Source organism: Felis catus, chromosome E1 (assembly GCF_018350175.1).
Source record: "Felis catus isolate Fca126 chromosome E1, F.catus_Fca126_mat1.0, whole genome shotgun sequence".
In the NCBI taxonomy this organism is placed as follows: domain Eukaryota; kingdom Metazoa; phylum Chordata; class Mammalia; order Carnivora; family Felidae; genus Felis; species Felis catus.
In genome coordinates, this window is record NC_058381.1 from 35,382,083 (window position 1) to 35,405,596 (window position 23,514).

General features: G+C 56.1%; 1 protein-coding gene and 2 long non-coding RNA genes across 4 annotated transcripts; 2 read left to right on the top strand and 1 right to left on the bottom strand.

Moving 5' to 3' along the window:
• Window positions 1-718: 718 nt before the first annotated feature.
• Window positions 719-8,998, top strand: LOC109494334. The gene is made up of 3 exons (XR_002737981.2): window positions 719-1,197; window positions 1,798-6,531; window positions 7,160-8,998. It is a non-coding gene; the product is annotated as an uncharacterized LOC109494334 (long non-coding RNA).
• SGCA (sarcoglycan alpha) lies at window positions 5,753-15,197 on the bottom strand. The gene is made up of 10 exons (XM_003996700.5): window positions 15,047-15,197; window positions 14,081-14,200; window positions 13,829-13,983; window positions 13,596-13,668; window positions 13,055-13,253; window positions 12,624-12,786; window positions 11,509-11,717; window positions 11,315-11,341; window positions 6,213-6,405; window positions 5,753-5,939 (listed from the first exon to the last, which is right to left on the bottom strand). The coding sequence occupies exons 1-9, from the start codon at window positions 15,081-15,083 to the stop codon at window positions 6,225-6,227; spliced, it is 1,164 nt and encodes a 387-aa protein (XP_003996749.3). The 5' UTR covers window positions 15,084-15,197; the 3' UTR covers window positions 5,753-5,939; window positions 6,213-6,224.
• Window positions 14,359-23,481, top strand: LOC102899609. 2 transcript variants are annotated; one of them, XR_441865.4, is made up of 4 exons: window positions 14,359-15,108; window positions 15,972-16,147; window positions 17,050-17,216; window positions 23,155-23,481. It is a non-coding gene; the product is annotated as an uncharacterized LOC102899609 (long non-coding RNA). The 2 variants fall into 2 exon arrangements; XR_006589491.1 differs by lacking the exon at window positions 17,050-17,216 and having other exon boundaries at window positions 14,364-15,108.
• The last annotated feature ends 33 nt before the right edge of the window (window positions 23,482-23,514 follow it).

Genomic DNA, 23,514 nt, shown 5'->3' on the forward strand with positions numbered 1-23,514 from the left:
GGCCTTTCTTTGTGTCTCTTCCTCTGCCTGAGCGGACAGCCCTTCTCAATGCCTGCTTAGCCCCACCGTCCAGGCCACGCTCAAACGTCTCATGTCCCCTCATTCTCCTGCCCAGCCCAGGCCCCGGTCTGCCCTCTCTCAGTTTCCCAAGCTCTCCACACCTGCAAAATTCATCTCAGCCTTACCGGCAGACACGGCCTGGCAGGGGCTGACTGAGGCCAGACACCAGGTGTGTGTGCCACACGGGGCTGGGCACCAGGGCCTGGGCCAGGGCTTTCTGCAACGAAGGACACTCTCTGTGTGCTTTCCAGTACCACAGCCACTAGCCACACGTGGCTATGGAGCCCTTGACATGTGGGTGGTGCCCCTGAGGAACTCAGTGTTAAGTTGTGCTTAACTGGGATTAATTTTTTTTTAATTTATTTTTTTTCCAATATATGAAGTTTATTGTCAAATTGGTTTCCATATAACTGGGATTAATTTTAACAGCGACAAGGGGCCCGTGGCCGCCACATCTCCGCACGAACGAGAGAATATGCCTCTTGCTATGTATGTACAAATCCGCACATGGGGGCATGCGTGTGGGTGCGTGTGTGTGTGTGTGTGTGTGCATGTGTGTGTCTGAGGGCACCTGAGGTGACAGCGCCCGGTAGGGCTGTGGTGGCGGGCCTGGTGTGACAGCGCTGGTGTGCCGTGCCTGGGTCACGTGGGTGCGAGGCCAGAATGTGGTTTCGGTGTGTGTGCAGGACAGGAGGAGAGGGGGACAAAGGGGCCATTGTGCCACATTCCCAAACTCAAGCCCTCCTTTCCGCTGACATCACGGCTGCCCTAAATAGAGCTGCCCAGACCCGCTCCCCCAGACCCGGGCTGCCCCCTGCATCGTGGCGAGGAGCCGGCTGTCCCCAGTACCGCTCCACGGGACTCACCTTTGCCTTCTCTGTGACGAGCCGGGCCACGTTGCCCTGGCTGACTTCTCAGCCGACTTCAGGTGGAAAATTCTAGAAAGGAAAGAGGCTTCGTTGGGATGTGTTATTGCTGCTGCCGCTCTCAGAATCCTGGGTCCCTTTGGTGCTGCGAGCCCACCTCCTGGCAGGATGTTTTACGACCGAAATATGGCGGACTCCCCCTCCTTTTTGGGGTCAGCTCTTTACTCCTCGGCTGCCTGGGGGCCTCCAAGACTTTTCTGGATGGACACGGGTGAGCGTGAGGGGGGAAGAGGCTGGGGAGGGTGGAGTGTGGGAGCCTCAGGTGAGGGGGCACGTTGGGCTGTGAGTAGAATGGGAGCGAGCGTGGGGCTGCTCTCAAAACCAGGACCCACAGGGAAGGCTGCGTGGACGCCGGGACTGTGGGCCGCTGTGTGAATGGGTGAGGTGGGTGCCACCCAGCCGTCCCAGTGTGGATGAGAGTGCGTCTCACTCTCTGGTGCCCACCCACCCGTGAACACGTATGTCTGTGCTTGAAGGGGCCCTACACACGTGTGGGTGTGTTGGGGGTGGATGGGGGGCTTTTGGGGGGGGGGGACGGCTTCCCCCCACACACGACGGCAGAAGAGATGACTGTGAACTGAGACCATAAGGGTCAAGCCCTGGGGACGTGCGTGTGCCTGGGCATGACAGAGGGCACAGGAGGGCCTGCTGATGAATGGGGGCAGCTGATCAGGAAGGAGCTGGGAAAAACCAGGAGAGCTTGGGTATGGGGGAGACCATTGTCCTTGGGGGAGACCATTGTCCCAGGGCCAGTGGAGCCCTAGTACTTGTGAGCAGCTGTGTCTCTGTCCTCTTCCTGGTGTGCCTCCAGAGGGTACCAAGCAGAGCTGAGAGATGTCCACGGACCGGGAGGCAAGACCCCGGAAGAAGGATGGCCCTTATCCTTAAGGGCAAGCAGACCCTCACACCCGGAGATTTCGATACCTTTTTGGAGCGTGCGCACTGCCTGGAGGGAGGTGAGTCTGGCGCGTGCAGGTGCTGGAGAGAGTGGGGGTTTCTCTGCCTAAGACAGTGGGAGGAAGAGGAGGACGGGGTGGGATGGGGACCAAAGCACATTTTAGAATAAGGAAGCCACATATTCAAGTTCTAGGTGACTTTACTGCTGTGGGCAGACCCCCACCCCCCCCTCCCCCCGCCAACTCCTCAAGACTTTGGAAAACTCATGCATGCACAGAGGTCTGGTGTAAGCCGGCGTTCTGGAGGAAGCAAGGAAAGGGGCCGAGCTCTGGGTCTGGGGCGATCTGGAGTGGAGATAAAGGAAAAGCCATGAAGCCAGCGCTGCCCAGTAAAAACAGAAGGGAAGCCGCACACGTAATCTTTCGGTTTTTTGCAGCCGTCGAAAGACCACAAAAAGAAAACAGGTGACGTTAATTTTAATAACAGATTTCATGGAACCCCAATTTACCCCCACGTAGCATTTCACTGGCCAGCAGATCAGCGCCAGGAAGCATGGGAATTTCAGCCTCTGGCCCCAAACTTGCAAGGGCAGCTTGAACCCTTCACAGGGTGCAGAATGTAGACCGAGCTCATGTAACCTGGGCCTTGGGGGCCAGGGGGACCCCCCGGGGCCTCTGGTGCGGGGGGGGGGGGTGATCATGCCAGTGCTTGTATGTGATAATGTCTCTCCACTCCTGGGCGCTGGCCAGACACTGATCGTTATCACCAATCTTCACAACGGCCCCGGGGCACTTATGATTAATGTCTTACGTGTAAACTAGTCGTCAGAGCCGAGATTTGAGTCCCGCTCGCTCTGATCCCAAGTCCCAACAACACAACACAGCCTGTAAATGGTGTGTGTGTGTGTGTGTGTGTGTGTGTGTGTGTGTGTGTGTCAATAGTAAGGGAGACACACGCCATATGGGGACTGAGGCAGGCTGTAGGCAGGGCCCTGGGTCCCCGCCCTGGCAGAGATCCTCCTCCAGGATCGAGAGGTGGTGAGGGAACATCTAGAGGCAAGCTGTGGCGGGGCTCTGTTGAGGGTGACAGTGGAGGCCCCACACGCCGTGGGACTGGCGGAGCCGAGGGTGGAGCCGGGTGTGAGGCTGAGTCTCAGGGTGCGGGGGCTGGGGGGACACCGTGGCTACTTTTCCTTGGCTGTGGAGGGTTGGGCGTGACCACCGCTGGACTCTTGCCCCTCAGTGGGAAGAGAGGGGCCGAGGACTTCCACGCCCTCCCCGTGTGCCGCCTGGGTGCGCTCACGCCATCCTCCCGGCTGTTTGTCTGGGCCACTCCCTCCCAGGCCGGCAGCCAGGCTCCCGTGTGCTCCTTGGAGCCAAGATCCCAAGGCAAAGCCGGGAAGCCCAGGGGAGCGAGGGGGCTGGCCCGGGAACTCTCCCACCCCTGGCTGGTGCACAGGAAGAACACGGAGGCCTGAGCGGGCCTGGCTGCCAGGGTAGGAGCAGAGAGACGGGGAGAGGACAGCCCTTGCCTCCAGGGGGGCAGGGATCAAGGACCCCAGATGGCAGGCTGGCAGCTCAGAGCCTCCAACCTGAGCAGATTCGGCACGACTCCAGGTTTCCACCGGATGAGGGGCCTCAAGGGAGAGGAGGAAATGACGCACGAGACAGAAACACTGTCTTACCAGAGGACCCATGTGGTTGGGGGTGGCCACCCCAACAGGCCTTCAGTCCGTCAACAAACGTCTACCGAGCGCCTCCCGTGTGCCGGCCCTGAGCCTCTGCCTGCCTCCGCAGATGCTTATGGGATAACTAACCAGCTAACCAACCAACCAACCAACCAACTAACAGGTATGGGATGCCCAGCAGGGGGGGAGGAGGGGGGCCGAACATAACCATAGAAGCACTTGCAATGGCCTTGCTTACCAGCTTTGCCCAGAGAGGAGGAGTGACTTTCTTAAGAGCTCTGAGCACGCCCAGACCCGAGCACTCCTTCAGAACCTCTGCCCGAGCACCTACTGTGTGCAGCACTTCCCCCGTCCCCAGTGGGCACCAGAATCCTGCCCTCCTGCAGCGTAGGTCTAGGGTGGGAAGCCGGCCTGGAACAAGGGACCCAGACACAGCACACCCTCTCGGAGCACAGGGAGGGTGCGGGGTGCGCTGGAGGCAGGGGGGCCGGAGGGGGCTCTCCGAGGAAGTAGGGGGGCTCTCTGAGGAAGGGGGGCTCTCTGAGGAGCTGCTATTTGGGCAAAGACCAAAACAAGCACAGTGAGAGTGCAGTTCCGTGGATGGGGGCGGCGGGGGGGGGGGGGCACTGGGAGTTCCCAGCAAAGATCTTGAACAGAAGCATGTTATGAGGCAGTAGGGCTGCGGTGGGCGTGGGAAGAGCAGGGATGAGGTCAGAGGGCTGGGCAGGGCCAGCACGGCTGGTCAAGAGCATGGATCTCACTCTCAGTGTGACCGGAAGACGTTGGAGCGTCAAAAGCAGGGGGCGAGATTCCCGATCTGATCTTTCTCCTGAAAGGACGGCCCGGCTCCTGCTGGAGCTGAGGGGCTCGAGGGGCAGGGAGCCAGGGGGGCGCTGTGCAGGGACCCCGGGAGCCAGATCCTGCTGCTGCACCGGGAGGGTCAGAGTGGAGGCCGAGAGAAGCCGATTCAGGACACGCTTGAAGGTGGGGATTCCGGGGAATGAGAGAAAGGGCAGGGGGTCCGAGGGCACCCTCACCACCCCTTTGCCTGTACATTTCGGGACACCCGGACGCAGTATTCACAAACCCAGGGGTCCTTGGCCCAGGAAGCACCACCATCAGACTGGGGCCCCTCCCCATCGGCCCTCAAGCCCGGGGCCCTGCCTCCAGGGAAGGGAAAACCTCCACCGCCCCATGGCAGCCCCCTTCAGGGAGCGAGAGAGATGATTAAGAGTCAGTTCCAGGATAATGGGTAGATCCCAGGCCTGGTGGGATTTAGAGGCCACCGTGGCCGATGTCTTGCCCTTGTTTGGATTTTCTGGGAGATGCCTCCTGGAGCCAGGGGCCTGGGACCTAGGTCACAAGTCCTTGCCCCTCTGCCATCCCTCCTTTATCTGGGTCCCCCCTCGGGTCTAGTCTCTGGCTCATCCTCGAAAGGGAGTGGTCAGATGTGAGCCTGGATGTAGGCTCAAGATGTAGGCCTGGAGGTAGGCCCCTGCAGTGGGCAGGGGCACGGTGGCCCGGCGAGGTTGTAGCCACCTGGGAAAAACCAGCTCGGGCCTCTTCCTAGCCAGCCGAGCTCTGCAGGGCCAAGCCGGTGACGCTCAGCTCAAGGGTTCCAGGTCGTGCAGTGTCCTCTGGACCTCGGTCCCTGGAAAAGCCCACTAGGAAGGGGGTCATTGAGCCCGGGCATTCGGGGTCCTGTAGCTCAACCCCTTCTCTCCACATACAGACTAGGTTCCCTGGCAGCATGCGTTACAAAGGGGCTCTTCCCCTAGGGGATCTTGACAGGTAAGAGCCTCTTGCTTCCAGAACCCTTCAGCCCTCCAGAAGGCAGGGTAGAGATGGACATGCCAGGTTCTAATCCAAACTCTGCCACGTGCTTGCTCTGTGACCTTGGGCAAGTTGCTTACTCTCCCTGGGCCTCAGTTTCCTCATCTATATAATGGGGATAATGACGCATCACTATCAGGTTCACGTGAGGATTCAGACCAGGGCCACAGGGAGCTGGTCCCTCCCTCTTTCTTCCAGAGAAGGTGAGAAAACAGCAAAACGCCAAGAGTCCAAAGGGCAGGCTGGCAGCCCCTGGCTGCCTCTGAGGGCTCCCAGGAGGCAGAAAGGGAAACTGAGGCAGCGAGTGCTGGTGGGAGGCTGCTGAGAAGAAGGTGCTGGTGGCAATAGGTGAGCAGAGCGGCAGCTATTTATTCTGGGGGTCCTGATCCCAGACACCCTCACCTCCCCCACTGCCGTCTCTCTGCTTGTTCCAAGCCTGGGGGCCATGAGGCCGGGAGCCAGAATCAGGAGGAAGTATGTGGCTGTGAGTCGGCTGCTCTGTGCATGGGGGGAGAAAGGAGGATGAGGCTCTGGACCTGGAACGGCAGAGGGAAGGGATGAGGGGCCGTGAGGCCCAGGCCCTGGTCCTCCTGCCCTCCTGGCCACCCCAGACCTCTGACACCCCGAGTGTTTGGCCCTGTGGGGCACAGCCCTGGCCCTGCCGAGCAACCCCCACCCGTACCTCAGAGGAGCGGGCAGGTCTGTGTGCCCCTTCCCTGGACCTCACCCTCCCCACCGTCTGCCCCAGCCTTGAGACAGAAGCCACCTTGTTCCCCCAAATGAGGCTGGCACCGCCCACCCAGACCCACCTGGCTGTGCCCTCAGTGCTGGTCCAGGATGAGGGGCACCTGGGCGCTGTCCACCCGGGGGGGCAGCCGCTCGCCCGTGCGCACGTTGAACATGGGCAGCGTGGAAAGCGGCCGGGGCACCTCACGGCTGGATGCCATCTGTCGTAGTTCCTCCGTGTTCCCGCGGATCGTGCAGTGGTGGACCATCTGGATGCTGGGGGCACAGAGCCGGCAGAGTCATCAGCCCTGGGAGTCAACCCCCGTGAGGTGCAGCGTGCCGCTGGCTGCGAGCCCCCCTGCCACCTCCCCCACCTGGGGGAGAAGCTCGCACACACGACAGGTGAGGGGAGGACAAACTGGAAGGTCTTCGGTGACAGCTCAGTGGCCAGTCATGGGAGCAGAAGCCGTGGCTGCAGACGGCCTGGATTCAAAGCTCTGTGTCCCTGGCAAGTTGCTTAACCACTCTGCACCTCAGTTTCCCCAACCATAAAATGGGGATGATAATAATAGGACTACCTTCTAGCGCTGTAGCAGCAATTAGGGGAGAAAAGTGTTTTTAGAAAAGCACCTGGAGCATGGTAAGAACTTCCGGGATGCTAAGACATGAAGAGATACCCACGGTGGATATATTATTTCCAGAGGCCGGTGTCTGCTGGGCTTTACATACTGATGACCCTGTAGGACCCTTCTAGCACTCAGCTCCCTCCCCTAATACTCTCTCCTACCACCTACCGTCCAGCCCTCCCCGCCTCATCCCTGTCTGAGTCTGGCAGACCTACCCCCTCTCTCTTCCCACCTCCCACTTTTGCTCACGCTCTCTCCTGCCTGGCCTTGACAGTCTCATCTTCTGGCTCCTCCCATCTAGCCTCCCCTGCCTTTGTACCTTGACCCCTCCCAACCTGCTCCAGTCTGCCCCCAGCACCAACTAGCTCTGGACACCGAGTCTCTTCTTCCTGTCTTTATTTCAGACCAAGGCTCCTTGAGGCCTGCACCAAGCCCCGGGCTCAATGGGCCTGGAATCCCCGCGTCCTTCCTGAACTCAGTTTCTTCCCAGAAGGCTCAGCCTCGTTCTCATCTGACAAAGTCTCATGAGCTTGCTTCCCGCTGTCTGGGGCAAGCTTTAGTTCACTCTGAGAAGGAGGGTCGCGCTGCAACCTAGCACGAAGACTTGCTTTGGGTTCGAATGTGAGTTCTCCTCCTTCCTGGCTGTGTGACCTTATGCAAGTCACTTAACTTCTCTGTGCCACGATTTCCCCGACTGTAATGCGGTTGCTGTGCAAATTAAATGAGTTAATGCAGGGAAAACAAATCTCGCCTGGTCAGCATCGCGGCAAGCGGCAGCTAATATTACAGGGAGCTTGCTGTTGCTATCATAATTATCAATGTTGTTTTGTTATAGCGGGCCCACTGCTGTGCTTAGCCTCCAGTAAAGGGACGTTTCCGAGCCCCTTTCCACGAACCCACCCACATTTGTGAGTCCAACTTGGAGATATTTTCCCAGACTACTGGTTGCCAGGTGAGACAGCACGAACCTTTCATCACAAACAATAAAGGGCTGGGGCCCTAGGCAGGGCGGAAGCTACCCTACTTGCCTCTGGGCTACTGATCAAATGGGGAAGGGGCAATGACCCCCACCCCTGTCCAAGTCTCAGTTAGTGGACTGAGCTAGACTCCAGCTAGACTCCGGCTAGAACCTGACAGATGAGACGACAGGTCAGACTCTCTAGCTTCACGCCGAACGGGCCACACTCCTCCTCGGGGGTGGGGGAGTAGGACCAAGTCCCGTCTGGTTGGCGGGAGGGGGCGGGGTCACCCTAGAAGGCCAGGGTAGGATCCAGATGAGCTCTTGAGTCTGGAATTTGGCAAGCAGAGTTGTCCAAAACACAATTTTCCATTCCCAGGCAAGGGGAGGCTGAGGGAGAAAGGAAGTAAGCAACATGTGGATGCTCAGGGCTGGAGGCAGCAGGGCAGGTAATGCCCTGGGTAGGAGAAGGGCCTGAGTTAACGGGCCCCCTCCCTGCCCCCAGCCCCACATCTGGGTCTCATTACTGTGGCAACACACACAGGTGGAAAATGTTCTGGGGGATGTTTTTCCAGAGCAGGAGGAGAAGCCAGACCCGCATCGCCTTCTCCCACAGTCCTTCCACATCAGCACTTGGACAGATGAACGAAGGGGCAGGCATTGCTACACATGCACGCACACACACACACACACACACACACACACACACGGCCCACTACCAATACACAACGCTCGAGCCCTGTCTCTGGCACACAGACCACACGAGAGGGTCAGGCTGGACGGCTTTCTGGCCAGCAAACTCTGATACGGACAGCAGAATCACAATTGGCGGTTTGGAAAAAAAAAAAAAAAAAGGTCGTTTCAAAAAACTTATGAAAAAATGGTAGACATTGAACAAGCAAAAACAAGAATTGAATTTGTGGAGATAAATCGACGCAAGCCAACAAGGGCTAATATGGCACCTGGTAAACCCGGGGATTGATTGAAACTTGATGAAGATTTTCTGATACCTTCGGAGCTACAACACTGACCCAGGAAAGCTGGCCGCTGGTGGAAATGTCAGAAGAGGATTTCCACAATGGCAGAAGATGTGAGTGATCAAATTGGGCACGGCCAAAAAAATGGAAGAATGAAATCTTCCTTGAAAAACGTACATGGAAAATCCTCTCCCTCTCTGGGAAAAAATTCTATCAAATAAAAATGAGAATAAGAGGGGCGCCTGGGTGGCTTGGTCGGTTAAGCGTCCGACTTCGACTCAGGTCATGATCTCACGGTCCGTGAGTTCGAGCCCCGCGTCGGGCTCTGTGCTGACAGCTCGGAGCCTGGAACCTGTTTCAGATTCTGTGTCTCCCTCTCTCTCTGCCCCTCCCCTGTTCATGCTCTGTCTCTCTCTGTCTCAAAAATAAATGTTAAAAAATAAATAAATAAATAAATGAGAATAAGAAAAAAAAAAAAAAAAAAAAACAGAGGCTTTCCATTGCTTTGTGGTCAAAGATGACCAAGGAATCAAATCGACCTAGGTAAGTTGAAGAAGTACATTTCCGTTCACTCTGGAAAATATTTTCCCCATAAAAATTCACAACTGTTGATGGGGCACCTGGGTGGCTCAGCTGGTTAAGCGTCTGACTCTCGATTTCAACTCAGGTCATGATCTCATGGTTTGTGAGTTTGAACCCCGCGTAGGGCTCTGCGCTGACAGCACAGAGCCTGCTGGGGATTCTCTCTCCCTCTCTCCCTGCCCCTCCCCTCCTCTCAAAATAAATAAATAAACTTAAAGAAAATTCACAAATGTTGGTATAATTCTGATTCTAAAAGTGTTTCTATTCCTCAACCCAATGGGTTGCGATGGTGGGGTCAAAATGGTGGGTTGGAAACCAGGGTCTCAGAACCCCCTGAAATCAGCTGGCACATTCGTTTCAAAACACGCATGCAGATGGGAGGCCCCACACCTCAGCCCTTCTTCCCGGGGTACCTGGCTTGTCAGATGCCCACACTACCTGGCAGCTCCCGTCTGCACCTCCCAGGAGGGAACGATGGCACTATTGTGACCCTCACAGGATTCTGGTGACCTCACAATGTCCCCCTGAGGTCACCACAGAGATAACCTTGCCGCCTCCTGCACCTGAGGCACAAGTCTGTGAGGCCAGCCGTGGGTGATCATCCTTGGTCCTCCTTCTGGCCACCCAGGGGAAGGCTTGGGCCGGAGCCCTCTGCGGGCAGAAGCCTCTGAGGGAACCAGGAGCAGAGACTCACCTCACCCACCGAGGAGAGACTAAGGGGAGACTTCCGGCCACCACCCTGGAGGTCCTTGCGCCTAGTTCCCTTCACCCGCCCCAGGGAGAGATGCAAAAAAAACACTTCGCTGCCGCCCACATCTCCACCCTTGGCCTCGAACGCTCTGCAGGGTGCGGGCCGGCAGGCCAGCCCATCCGGAACCCCTAGCGAGAGTGAGACTGGGTGCCCAGACAGCCCCAAAGTCCACCAGAAGCCCAGCATATCCAAGGTGATCCTGGGGGTTGTGACCCACAAGGGGGCGCACAGACACGTGACGCTGACCACGCTGAAGAAGGCCGTCGCCACCGCAGGCTACAACATGACCCAAAACGCCTGGCGCTTCAAGCGAGCGGTCAAGGGGCTGGTGGACAAAGGCATGCTCAAGCAGGTGACCGGCAAGGGGGCCCTGGGCTCCTTCCGCATTGGCAACAAGTATGCCTCCAAGGTCAAGGGCAGGTCCCAGAGCCGGCGCCAGTCTGGGCAGCGCCGGTCTGGGCAGCGCAGTTCTGGGCAGCGCCGAGCCGGGCAACGCCGGCCTGGGCAGCGCAGGTTGCAAGCAGGCTCCCAGAAGGGGCACAAGCGACTAAACAAGGGGGTCCGCAGGGTGGCCAGATGCCGCCGCAATTAACGAGGCAGGCCAGGCAAGCAGGCAGGGGTGCCAGGCCCGCCAAAGGCTCAGTGCAGTGGAAATAAAAGGAGCCTAACTTATTTCACGTCTGCCTCCTGGAATCTTTGGGGCTCAAGGGGGTGGGAGGGGAAGAAGGCTGGGAACAGAGGAGGGTAAGGCCGTGGGGAGCGGGCACCTGGGCAAAATAAGGGTGAGACGGATTTGGGAAGGGCTGGGGGAATTGAAAGCATCCACGGACATTTAGCTAGTTCAATGACAACATCAGTGATGTTGCAGGTGGAGAAACCAGGGCCAGAGAGTGTCATGGTAATTGTGTGACAGAACCCAGCCTGGAACCATACGTGGTGTGAGAGTGTCTGTGTGTGTGTGTGTGTGTGTGTGCGCGCGCACGCGCGCGCAGCCTCTTAGGTTGCTTCTCAACCCCCCCCCCACGGCGGCAGCGAGCCCCCAGACCTGGCTGGCTCCCCACCCTTGCCCATCCCAGGTTAAAGTCTTCCGTGGAGACCAGGAAATGAGAAGGCTGGGTCAGGAAAGGTCAAGCCCAGCAACCAGTCAGCCCAGAACTGGAGCTCAGAGGCCAGGGGCAGACCCCATCATCCCAGGGCAATCTGGCTTGTCTGTGCCGCTCATGGAGGTTAGAGGGTCCACCCCAACAGTCTAGGGGGGCTCCCACCCAGCCCCCCGCTTTCCCCTACTCACTCAGAGGTGGCCAGGTCTCTCTTCAGCCTGTGGGAAAGCAAGGGAAGGGATTAGTTATTACCCATAAGCCTCTCCTGGTTCCAGGCCAGGCAAGAGGTCCCCACTCCCTTCCTGGATGAGGACCCTGCTCCCTGAGAGGTCTGCGTACCTGGGCAGCCACAGTGCCCTCCCTGCCCTCTGTCCCCCACACTCACCGTCCCTCCCGCCGGCAGCACATGATGTAGGCCAGCAGCAGGGTGAGTAGCAAAGCCACCAACAGTGGCACCAGGAGGGTGACCAGCGCGTCAGTGAGGAAGTCTCGGGCCGTGGCCTCAGTGGGTGGGCAGAAGAACGGGTCATGTTCCAGAATCCCATCGCCTGGGGTGGGCACGTCATCTGCAGGCTCTGGCACTGACTTATCCACCTGCTCAGAGAGCCCAGTTGGCTAGACACAGAGACCCCACGGGGACAGGGCAGGGGTGCCCCCATGCCTGCCTCCCCCAGCTTGACCTAGCAGGACAAGCACTGGAATAAGAACCAAGACAGAAAATCTAAGAAAGGCAGGTCCATACAGTGGTTAGAGCACACCTCTAGGGTCCTCCCACCTGGGTTCGAATCCTGATTCGGACAAATGCTATGCTGGATGACTTACCTCCAGCTGCCTCAGTTTCTTCCCCTGCAAAGTCAGAATGCTAATAGTGGTACCTGTCTCTGGGGTGGTGGGGAGGGTAAGACATGTTGATTGGATAGTGCCTAGCACACAGCAAGTGCTCAGAATTGTTGATTATCAGTCTTTGGCCGCACTGTCGGTCAAGTCACAGGGACAGAGTATTCCAGGGGTTCCCAGCCCGGGGAGCCGGGGTCTCTAGGAACCGTAGATAATTCTGTTCAATATCCCAAAGGGCAGTAGCGAGCATCTTTGGTTTATAACTTGGAGGTGGAAACTATCTGGAAACTATCCCAGGCAGATTTGGACACCTTGGAAGGAAGCAGACAGAGCTGTCCCAAAGAGTACCCTTGTGGGGAAAGGGTGCTGGAATTGCTCTACAGGGAGTGAAGTTTCCAACTATTGGAGACTGCTGGAGCCGGGAGATGCCTTTCCTGGATTATGGACTCTGTCGCCCTCTCGTGGAACGAGGTGGAACTTCGGAGCGCGCGCATTCGAGCACGGAGGGGTGGGGGGAGGGGGCGGGGGGGGGCTGTGGCGCGCAGTGTCTACTCAGAGAAAAGAAACAGGAACAGAGAGATGGGGTGGGGAAGAAGGGTACGGGGGAGACTGTGATGGGAGGCATGCCCCATCCCCATCCCCAGAGCCAGAGCCCCTCCTCACCAAGGACACATTGCACCAGTCCACACGAAAGTGAGGTGCCAAGGTGTCGTAGCAGGACAGAAGCGGAGGCTGGCCCTGGGCGCAACGAGCATGGCTGTCGGGAGATGCCACCATCTTCAGGCAGGTGGAGAAGGGTGAGGCCGAGCCCACCTTGATGTAAACCCTGGGCCCAGACAGAAGCCACGGTTAACAAATTGGGGAGGGGATGTACACTGGGCACTGGAGGTTTGGGGGTTGCGGGGCCACCTTGAGACCTGGGTTATGGGTGAGAGTACATAGCTCCACATCCTTCTAGGGGGACTTACACTCCCACGAATGTCTTTGGATAGCTGGATCATTTACGTCCTCGGAGGGTACCAGGGAGTGCACCGTTTGGGGTAACTAAGGTTTGGGCTCCTCCTCCAGGTGGCCCTCCCGGATTGCACGCTTACCCTTCCTTACGACCCTCAATGGGAAGGGGGACGCGACCCCCACGGTCCAAGGCAGAGGTAACGTTGAGTAGCTGGAGCTCCCCTGACTCCCAGAGCCCTCCCAAGGCTGTGAGAAAGCGACTGGCAGGCGTCGAGGGCAGCACTTCCTCCACATCGTGGCTTCGAACCAGGAACTCAGCCTGGTAAGGCAGCAGGGGGCCTGGAAATGCCAGGTTGGCACCCAGTTCTGCATGGATCCTTCCCAAGCCTCCCCCCCAACCCACACTCAAGCCCCTCCCCATGCCCCCTGACTCCTCCCTTCCTCCCTAAAATCCCCATGCGTCACAGGCCCCAAATGCCCTCCCCATGGCCTCAAGGACTTGCCCAAGGCCCCACGCACTGTCAGCAGGACAGCCAGTTTATACAACTCTAGAGCCCTCCCATGATGCCCGGCTCCCACTATGCCCAAGTGTCCCCTTCACACCCCCTCCCTCCTTCCAAGGGAAATCCCCCGAGACGGGCTTGGTGGGTGGGAGTGGGGCAGGGGTATGGCTGGTGGTACCTTCTGGGTCTCCAATCAACAGCACCAGCCTCTGCCAGGTGGTGTCAAAGCTGTCCCGATTGTACGCTATGACCTGGCAGGGGGAGGGGATGGGGAAGAGGGCTGAGGGACAGGGTTAGGGGACAAGACGTGGAGAGGACAGAGACACCCTCACCTAAGAGGCATCTAAATTATGTAAAGGAACATGAACGAATGCCCACATGGGACCCAGCCACTGGGGTCCCTGCTGGTACCTCGATGACCTGGCGCCCACGATCTTCTGGGGTGGGGGTGCCGTAGAGGAAGCCAGGGTGGTGGGGGCTGCGCTGGGTGTAACGGAGCCACCGAGGCAGGTCTGGGTGTCCCTGGAGGTGGGCGTGGTAGGTGATAGGGACGGTGGGTGGGACATCTGGTGAAAGGGAAGAGATTGGAGAAATGACCGGAAACTTCGCCAGCCCCTGGCCAGTCCCCAGCCGTCCGCCCAACGCCCTTGGGGCCCCTCTCACCAACGTGCTCAGAAAGACTGGGGAAGGTTTCCTGGTCCAAGGTGTGCACAAAGACGCGGCCCACAAGAGGCTGCAAGGTGGTCTGCTGGGCCTCCGTGTCCCCCAGCCCTGCCAAGAGACCTGTGGGGACCCCAGAACCCCCAAACACACGCATCAGCCTTAGTGTCAGGCAGGGGATGAGCTCCTGGTGCCCCTAAGAGACAGAAGTGGTGGTGGCGAGGCCGGGGTGGGGCGGGGGGGGGCTCTCAGGAAAGGACAGGGTGGGGCCTGGCTGTGACAAGTCCTAGACCTTTGTTGGTTTGGGTTCGTGGGAGCCCTCTCCCCCACTCATTTTAGGCTTCCTTGGAGGAGTCACAGTGGGCGGGGACTGCTGTCGGCCTGAGAGGGGTGTGAGATGGGGGGGTGGTGTATGTGTGTTAAAGGCACTTGGAAAAGAACCCTTAAGAATGCTGGGTGTCTGGGAGGCTGGAGGGGAGGGGGAGAGGGAAGGAAATTTTGGAGGAGGTGGGTAGCCATTCTGGAACCCTCTCCCCTTTCCCCGCGTACGCGGGAGAGGGACCCACAGGAGAGGCCAGGAAAAGCTGAGCCAGTAGGAACCTGTGCCCCAGGGAGAGTATTTGCCCCAGCGGGCCCCCACACCCTCACGGCCAAATTTAGCCTGGGCCTAGAAAGAAGGCAGACCAGCCAGCCCATTAAAGGGCCCACGACGCTCCGGGCCTGTGCCGTCAGGCCCACCTCAGCCTAGGGCACCCCACCCTTCAGAGCTCCCGGCCCCCCACTTCCCGGAGCCCTGCTCCCAGCCCCATTTCCCTGGACCTCCCACCGGACACAGCATTAACACCCCAAAGTCCTTCTGGCTCCTGCCCCCAGACTCCTCCCCTGAGGGACCTCTGTACTTTCGCCTCTCCACCCCTAAATCCTGTCCCTTCATCCTGGGCCTCCTCCCAGAAGAAGGCCCCAACTTGCCCACAAGGAGAAGAATCCAGATTACTGCTGCTGCCATGGCTGCCCCAGCCTGCCCGGCCCCCGTGAGTGACAGAGACAGGAGCGGTGGGGAGGAGAGAGGGAGGGGAGGAGGGAGGGGAGGAGAGAGGGAGGGACAATGGGGAGGTGTCCCAGAGCAGCTGGCCCCAGCTTCTGCCGGCGGGTCCCTCCCCATTCCCACCCAGAGCAGGCACTGACCCTGGGGTGGACACTCTCTTCACATGACAAGGTCCCTCCAACGATCCCCTCCAGGTGGTCAGAGAATGTTCTCCAAGCCACTAACCTGATTCCCCCCTAAAAACACTAAGGGCTCCCCCTTGCCCTGAGTGTCCGGCTGTCGATGGCTTTCAGACCCTGCCTGTACCTGGCCCTCCTGTCCAGAATCCCCTCCCCTCCCCACTACCGACCACACACACACTACCCCAGGGCTTCTGCACAGCCTCGCCCCACCCCTGACACACTCCCCTAAGCCTCCCAAGTGCCTTGCACAAGCTTCGAGTTCCCTTCCTGCCCTCCTCCGGCCGGCACACTCCGTCACCTCGCAAGGACTCGGCACAGGCCTCCTCTCCTCCCTGAAGTCTCCCTTTGCCCCCTCCTTCCGCTAGGCTGAGCTGGGTGGCCCCTTGGCCCCTGTGCACAGCATCGCGGGGCGGACCAGAGTCTTATTATCTTTGTATCCCTGGATCTGACGCAGGCAGGTGTAGGGGACTAGGTGACGGCCTCCTTACGAGTACGCTGAACAGCCGGGTGCCTGTTCACCCAGCCCATGTCCCCAGACCCAAGTACTCCCAGCGTGTACCCCAGGTCTGGGAAGACAGACTGCGGCCTGCAGGCCTGGACGCACATCCTCCCCTTGACCACTCAGCTGGAGACGGGGGGGCGTGAAAAACTCAATTGCCCTCTCTAGGCTCTGTTCCGGCAACCTCAACTTGGCCAGGACACTGCTTACCTCTCGACGCCCTTGTGAGGAAGCCTCAACATCATGAACTCTGGCGCATGCGTACAGAGCACCTACCGCGTGCCAGGCACCGAGGAAGCCTCGACGGGCAGCACCCTGCCCCCCACGGAGCTTGCACACCACCGGTGGGTAATGACAGGTAATCCCCCGCCCGCCACTCTGCTCCAGGCTTTACGGACATTTCCGGGCAGTAACTCGTTCCATTCCCCCAGCAGTTCCGTGAGGCCAGTGTTATTTCATCCCCATTTTCAGGTGCGAAAAGGGAGGCATGAGGGCTGCTTGGCTTCCCCAAGGCCATGCTCCTGACCAGCTGAACACATGTGAACCACTCAGCCCAGTGCCCTACTCAACCCCCGTGGGGCGGCTGCTCTTGCTGGTGGGGCACCCTTCCCCCTCCTTCTTGCCTCCGCCCAAGGATCTTGGTCCAGGCGCGAAGGGGGTGGGATGCCCTTCTCTTTGGGGGCTTCTTGGAGCAGACAGAGGGGACTCTCCCCAGCTGCCCTGAGGAGGAGGCAGAGACCCACAGGTGCCAGGGTTCCAAAATGCTCTGCGTTCGGTGAGCACCCCTCCCGGGCCCTGAGATGAAGGGCCCTGGCATCTCACCGCCATACCCAACACCCCAAGCAAGGGTGGTGGGGCCCGAGGGACAGGGTGTCGGCCTGCCGGCGGGAATGACCAGCACGTGGGCAGCTTACTTAGTCCTCGTCTTTTTTGCTGTCTCTCCACCTGACCGTCCCACCCGTCCCTGGAGAGCCACCAAATTCCAGAGTCAGCGTCCACGCAGGCTCTCAGGCAGGGCAGGCTTTGTCCCAGAATCACCTTGGCACCTGTCCGCCTTCTCAGAGATGGAGGGCACGAGGGAGAAAGGTTCTGGAGAAAGCGCAAAAGTCAGAGGGCTCTGGGCGGGAGAGGGGGGAGGCAGAGGTGCCAGGACTGGCTGGCGGCCCAGGCCTCAGCCCCTCCGTGGCTCCATGTGACTCCTCTGCTATATTTGGAGCGACCCACTCACACCCTCCGCTGTTTTCAGGTAGCAGGGCCCGAACCCAGTGCTGCCAGGCCCACAGAGGCCAGCTTCCTTACGGATCCTTTTCCCCTCCGCCTCCAAACCAGGGGACCCGGGGACTGTGCCAGGGGTCAGCTGGAAGTCCCCTGTGGCCCACCAGAGGACCTCTCCCACTCAGAGCTGTCTGGATGGTAACTTGCCTCTGTAACTCTCAACACTTGTGTTCCTTGGGAGCCTGGGCGGGGGAGGGGGGGCGGACAGAGAGTGGGGTCACACATCCTTCAACTTCTTACTTTGCAAATTTTACCTAAAACCGAAGTCCACAGGCCCCCCCCCCCCCCCCCCCCCGCTCCCCGGTGGCTCAGTCGGCCACTGACTTCAGCTCAGGTCATGACCAATCGTGATCGTTCGTGAGTTCGAGCCCCGCATCGGGCTCTGTGCTGACAGCTCAGAGCCTGGAGCCTGCTTCAGATTCTGTGTCTCTCTCAAAAATAAATAAACATTAAAAAAAAAAAAAAAACTAAAGCAAAACCAAAAACAAAGCCAAAGTCTACAGAATTTAAGAACGAACTGCCACGTACGCATCCCCCAGCTTCAATAGTTAGCAGCTCGTGGCCAATCTCCCGTCACATATACGACACCCGACTTTCCCTCCTAATTTCCTCTGTCAATACTTTGGCATGTATCTTTGAAAGATAATGACTCTTTTTTAAACAAGCACAATCATTACACCTAGTGCCTTAGTATTCCTTAAAGTTAATAATAATTCCTTAAATCAGATCTATAATGTTCAGGTTTCCATCCGTCAAAAATGTCTTTTTTTTTTTTTACAATGCATTTGTTTGAATCAGGATCCGAATAAGTACACACACTGCAACCGATTAATGTGTCTCCTTTATATCTCTTTAAATCCATTGGTTCCCTATCCAATCCTCTCTCTCTCTCTCTCTCTCTCTCTCTCTCTTTTTCCTTGAGGGAATCAGGTCATTTGTCGTGCAGTTTTCCAGTCTGGTTTTTGCTGATTTGCATCTCTAGGGTGTTCTTTAACATGTCTCTCTGGCCTCTGTACTTCCTGTAAATTGTATTTCCTGTACATTGTTATTTCCTGCAAATTGTAGTTGGATTGAGAGTCCTGATCAGGCGTAGGTTCTATTTTCTTTAGCAAGACCGCTTCACAGATGGTGGTATTGCTTCTTCCATCCCAAAGCACGGGCAACCACTGATGCTCTGTGCCTCATCTATCAGCCTTTCCCCGCCTCCCTCCCCAAAATGGTGATATTCCCATTCAATCACTCCTTCCTTTATTGGCTGGAAAAATTCTAGACCCAGCAATTGCCCCTCACTTACTGTTTGGTTACTGAGTGGTATGAAAGCAAGGTGGGATAAATACTTGATTCTGTTCTTGTATTTACCAATTTTGAGATAATGAATTGATTCTCTAGCATCCCTCGAACTTTGGCCGGTTACCTTTTTTAAAAAACGTTAGTAGCACAATTATGACTTTATGGCTTTAAACATATTTGATCTTCAATCCACGGTGACTGGTATCGCTCCTGACCTTCATACTGTCCCTTCATGAGCTCCCGCTGTGGCCCCCTCCCGCTGGAGCATCCTTCTGGGGCGACTGCATCCTTCTGGGTCATCTCTGCATCTCAGTGTCTCAGCCTGGTCTCCACCTGTGCCACCCGCACCTGTCTCCCCAGCCTTCCACCTGACCTTCGCCTGTCAATGTCTCAGTTTAAGTCCTCTGATCCTTTGTCCCTGGCTCTGCCCATCTCAGTGAATATTTCCTGAATGAATGAATGATTGAATGAATCAATGCATCATCTCCCCAACTCTCTCAATCTACTCTGTCTCTGTGAGCCTCTTGATTTCTGAAGGCCATATTTTCTTCGTCTGTATCTGCAACCGGGGATTATTTGTTGTCACGAGGGACAAAGGAAAGGGATTCTCATCATTGTGATCTGATTGTCGCATCTGCCTCCCAGACTCCACCCACATCTTTCCTCCCCTCCTCTTCGCCGCCCCCAGCCCACAACAAAGGATGTGATCTGTCAGTCTGCCACGAGAGGGCGCGTTCGCGGCTGCGACCCGGACCTGCGCCTGCGCAATGTTGGGACAGAGCAGGGCCTGGTGGGGGCGGGGGGAGGGGTCGGGTAGGGGGGCGGGGGGAGGGGCGGGAGCGCCCCGCCCCGGGTTGGGGATGCGCGTCACTAGTGTTGGCTGAGAACCGCAGCTAGAGGAGGCGACGCAGGAGGAGGCCGACGGCCTCGAGCCTTACCTCGTCCTCCCCTTCCGGGTCCAGAGGATGTTCTTCCAAGTGGGGAGGAGAATCCGCATGGAGGCAGGGAACTGGACACAATGCCCTCTTCCCCACCATCCTCATCATTTCTTATCAACCCTCTGACTTCCAAGCACGTCTATCTTTGCCCACGGCATTGGGGGCACCAGTCTGAGGACCTAAGGGTACCCAGAATCCGCCCTTTATCCTTGAACTTCAGCCCTCAAAGAGGTTTCTTGAAGCCTTGTGACCGCCCAGGGCAGTCAATCCTGAGTCTGAGAATCCCAGAGACCATCCCTGACCAAACTTTTTAGCTTACAGGAGAAACAGAGAAGGGGAGGGGACAGTCAGAAGTCTCACAGCACAGCATTCTGCCCAGCTAGCTCTCCGGACACGGACACGCACGGAGCGGAGGGGAGACACTCCTTCCCTGGAAAGCGGGGGTAATAAGAACCAATGAGATAATGGAAGCCAAAGTGCTTTGTAAACTGTATAAAGCTCTGGAGAAAGGAAGGGGTCTTTTATTTATTTATAGCTGACGGTGCAAGACAATAGCTGCCCAGGGCCAGCCCACTGGCACAGCCCGAGAGCTGGAAGAAGTCAGATTTAGAAGCTACTGCTCAGTGATAGAAGGATTAGGGAAAGAAAATAAAAGAAAGGAACTCTCTGACATTTTTCGCGGATGGTATGATTATTTATATAGAAAATCCAAGAGATACTACAGGCATGTCATGAGGGCTATTAAGGGAGATCAACAAGGTTGCTGGACCAAAATTAACATCCAGATGCGATTAAAATACCAAATGCCACGGTGTTCCTGGACACTCGCAATGTTACTGGAAACTGTAATATATTTTTTTAAAAATAAATTATTAACAATACTATTAAGATTGGGCAGAACCCTGAAAAAACCGCGCGGATCCTTATGAAGAAAAACTGTGAGCCATAAAACTATAAAAACTTTAGGCTATAAGAGGAATAAGCGGAGAGATGTATTGAATTTAGGGGGTGAGAAGCCTCAGTGTCCAGAAAACAGCTCTCTCCGTATTAATCTTCTGATTCGATGCGAGTCCAATAAATACGCCAATAGGACTTTGCAGAGTCAGGCAAGGCTCTTCTAAAATTCATACGGAAGAGCTGGGGACCAAGAGGCCAGACAGTTCTGAAAAAGAATAAGCCCCTGACAGATACCAAGACTTCTTTGAAAGCGATATTAATGAAAACAATGTGGTATCAGTGCCGGGCTAGACAAAGAGATCAATAGAAGAGACCGCCCAGAAACAGATCCAAGCATATGTGGGAACGTGATTTATGATGTCAGCGGCATTGCGACTCAGTGAGAGGGAATAGGCTATGTAATAAAAAGGGTCTGGAATTTTTAAAATAATAATAAACAAAAGGTTAGCGTCCAAGATAGAGAAAGAACTCCTGCAAGCCGATAAGGAAAGCACAGACGTTTCGAGTGCCACCCCAAATGGCATTCTTTCCCTTCCTCCCTGCTCATGGAACCCTGGTCTGATTCAGGAATCAGGACTCCAGGCTTTTGAGAAGGCTGGGCCTTCCCCAGCTGCGTCAGGTGAACGGCGATCGGTCTACATATAGCATAATTCAGTTCCTCCGGTCCGTGGCTGGCTTAGGGGTGGACGTGTATGCGATTCTGGCCGCCAAGACCAGAACGGAGATCTCCTGTGGGGCCTCTGGAAGAAAACGTCCACTTCCTTCTACCTTCTGGACATTTGTCGGCACACGACACCTGGAGCAGAGGCCACTTTTGTGGCCCATGAGGGGCTGGTCCTAAGAGGCAAGCCACCGTGATGAGGAGGATATTGTGGAAAGATGGAAAGAACCTGGTCCTTGACTGTCACAGCTGAGATTCTGAATTAACCAACCCTAGGACTTCTTGCTACAAGGAGGCAACAAAATTCCTTTTTTGCTTAAAGCACATCTAGTTGGGCTTTCTATAACTTGTATCAAAAGGTGCAACAGGGGCGCCTGGGTGGCTCAGTCAGTTGGGCGTCTGCCTTTGGCTCAGGTCACGACCTCACGGTTCAGGAGTTCAAGCCCCTTGCGGTTCAGGAGTTCAAGCCCCGTGCGTCGGGCTCCCTGCTGTTGGCATGGAGCCTGCTTCAGATCCTCTGTCCCCCCCTGCCCCCCTCCCCCACCTCTCTGCACCTCCCCCACTTGCACGTGCACTCTCTCTCTCAAAAATAAAATAACACGTTAAAAAAAAAAAAAGGTGCAATGGATAGCAAAGGAGACGGGTCAGAAGCAATTCGACCAGAGGGAACCCAGATGGCCAACAAGGACGAGAGAGTGCTCGACTTCTCGCAGGCAGGGGACGCAGGCTCAGATGAGATACTGCTTCACACCCATCAGACCAACAAAAATAAAAAGTCTCCCAAGAGCAGCTGTTGGCAAGGATGTGGTCAGACAGGACATCTTGTACAAACGTTGGTGGCGAGGGCACAAAGTGGAGCCGTCGCTGGGGAGAGCAGTGGGGCGGAACCAGACAAGTTGAAAGTGTGCCTGCCCACGCCTCCGGCTCTCTTGCTCCGGGGTGTACCTTCTCCGGACGGGCTCACACGAGTACCGGGGTGTTCATTGCAGCCCTGTTTATAATGACGAAACACAGAAACACCTCAAACGCCCTTCAGTAGAGAGGAACTGATAAATAAATTGTGGCTTATTCCCCTGCCGACATGACAACCAGAAGTTAAAGTGAAGGAATCGAAGCCACACGTGTCGGTGGGGCTCCGCTGTGAAAGTCCCGCCAGATGAGAAAAAGACACAAAATGATCCGCACGACAGGAGGGTGGTTATATACATCCCAATAATGGAAAAAGCGTTACTGTCTCCTGCTTTAGGAAGACATCAATGTGTAGGGGAAATATCAAATTACGGGCTGGACTTAATAAAGCGAGGAAATGCTGATCACATGCTACAACACGGAGGAGCCTCGAAGATGTTGTGCCAAGCGAAATAAGCCAGGCACAAAAGAACATATGCTGTATATGATTCCGCTTGCATGGGGTACCGACAGTTGTCACATTCATAGAGACGGACAAGAAGTAGAACAGTGGTTGCCAGGGGCCGAGGGGAGGAAGACACGGGGAGTTGGTGTTTAATGAGTACAGGGTTTCAATTGGGAGGACTAGAAAGTTCTAGACATGGACGGTGGTGTTGGTTGGTTGCAGGACAGTGTGAATGTCCTCAACGCTACTGAACCAAACACTTCAAAGGGTTGAAAGAGCCAATTTTATGTTCTTTTCCATATTTCACAATTTAGAAAAATAATAACTTGTGGGCTATAAAGGATGCATCCCAAATTTATGACGGTGGGTAGGGTGGGCAAGGGGACCCGGGAGAAAGAGAAAGCACCAGCTTCTGTGTTCTGTTCTCTTCTATGAAGGAACCCGAAGCAAAAATGATGCAAGGCTAGCATTTGTAAATTCTGTTTGTTAGGTGATTCTCTGAACTTTTCTTATTTCTAAAGAAACTTTTCAAACTGAAATTATATACGTCGTGTATCATATATATGATATATGAGATCATACGTATCATATATGAGATCATACATATCATACATGATATATCTCATATATCATAGATATCACATATATCGTCACACTTCTTTTTTTTTAGAAAGAAGAGTTTTCTGAAATAGAACTGCTCTGAAGTGGCAGGATTTGTCCCCTCGAGGTCACCCGAAGCACAAGGGGTCGAAAGTGGGAGGCGGGAGAGCTGGCCTGTGGAGGTTGTACCTATGCCAGGTGCCACACCAGGCTGAGCCTGGCAGAGCCAGGTGGGAAAGGGGCCGCATGGGCAACATTTTCTTTTCCCTGACCCAGAGCAGGTGAGGCAAAGGCGGATGGAGGAAGGGAACTCTGAGAGCCGGTCTCCTCCTCAGGCACCCACTGCACAAGATCCAGAGAGCACATGAAAAACAGAAGCCACCATCCAAACACAGGAATGTATATTATTAGCAGTTGGAGCAGGCACTGGCGTCCTTCGAATCCGCTGCCGACCAACTATATTGCCCAATCCTTCTGGTTAATTTTTTCCTTTGACCTCCCTGCATGTCTCTGGAGCTCCCACAGCTATGGCTGTCTGCGTTGCAAAATACATATTTACAGGCCCTCTAAGCCTGGCTAAATATAGGCTTTCTTTTAAAGCAACTGATGAGTTGGAGAAATCTTTCTTCTGTCCCA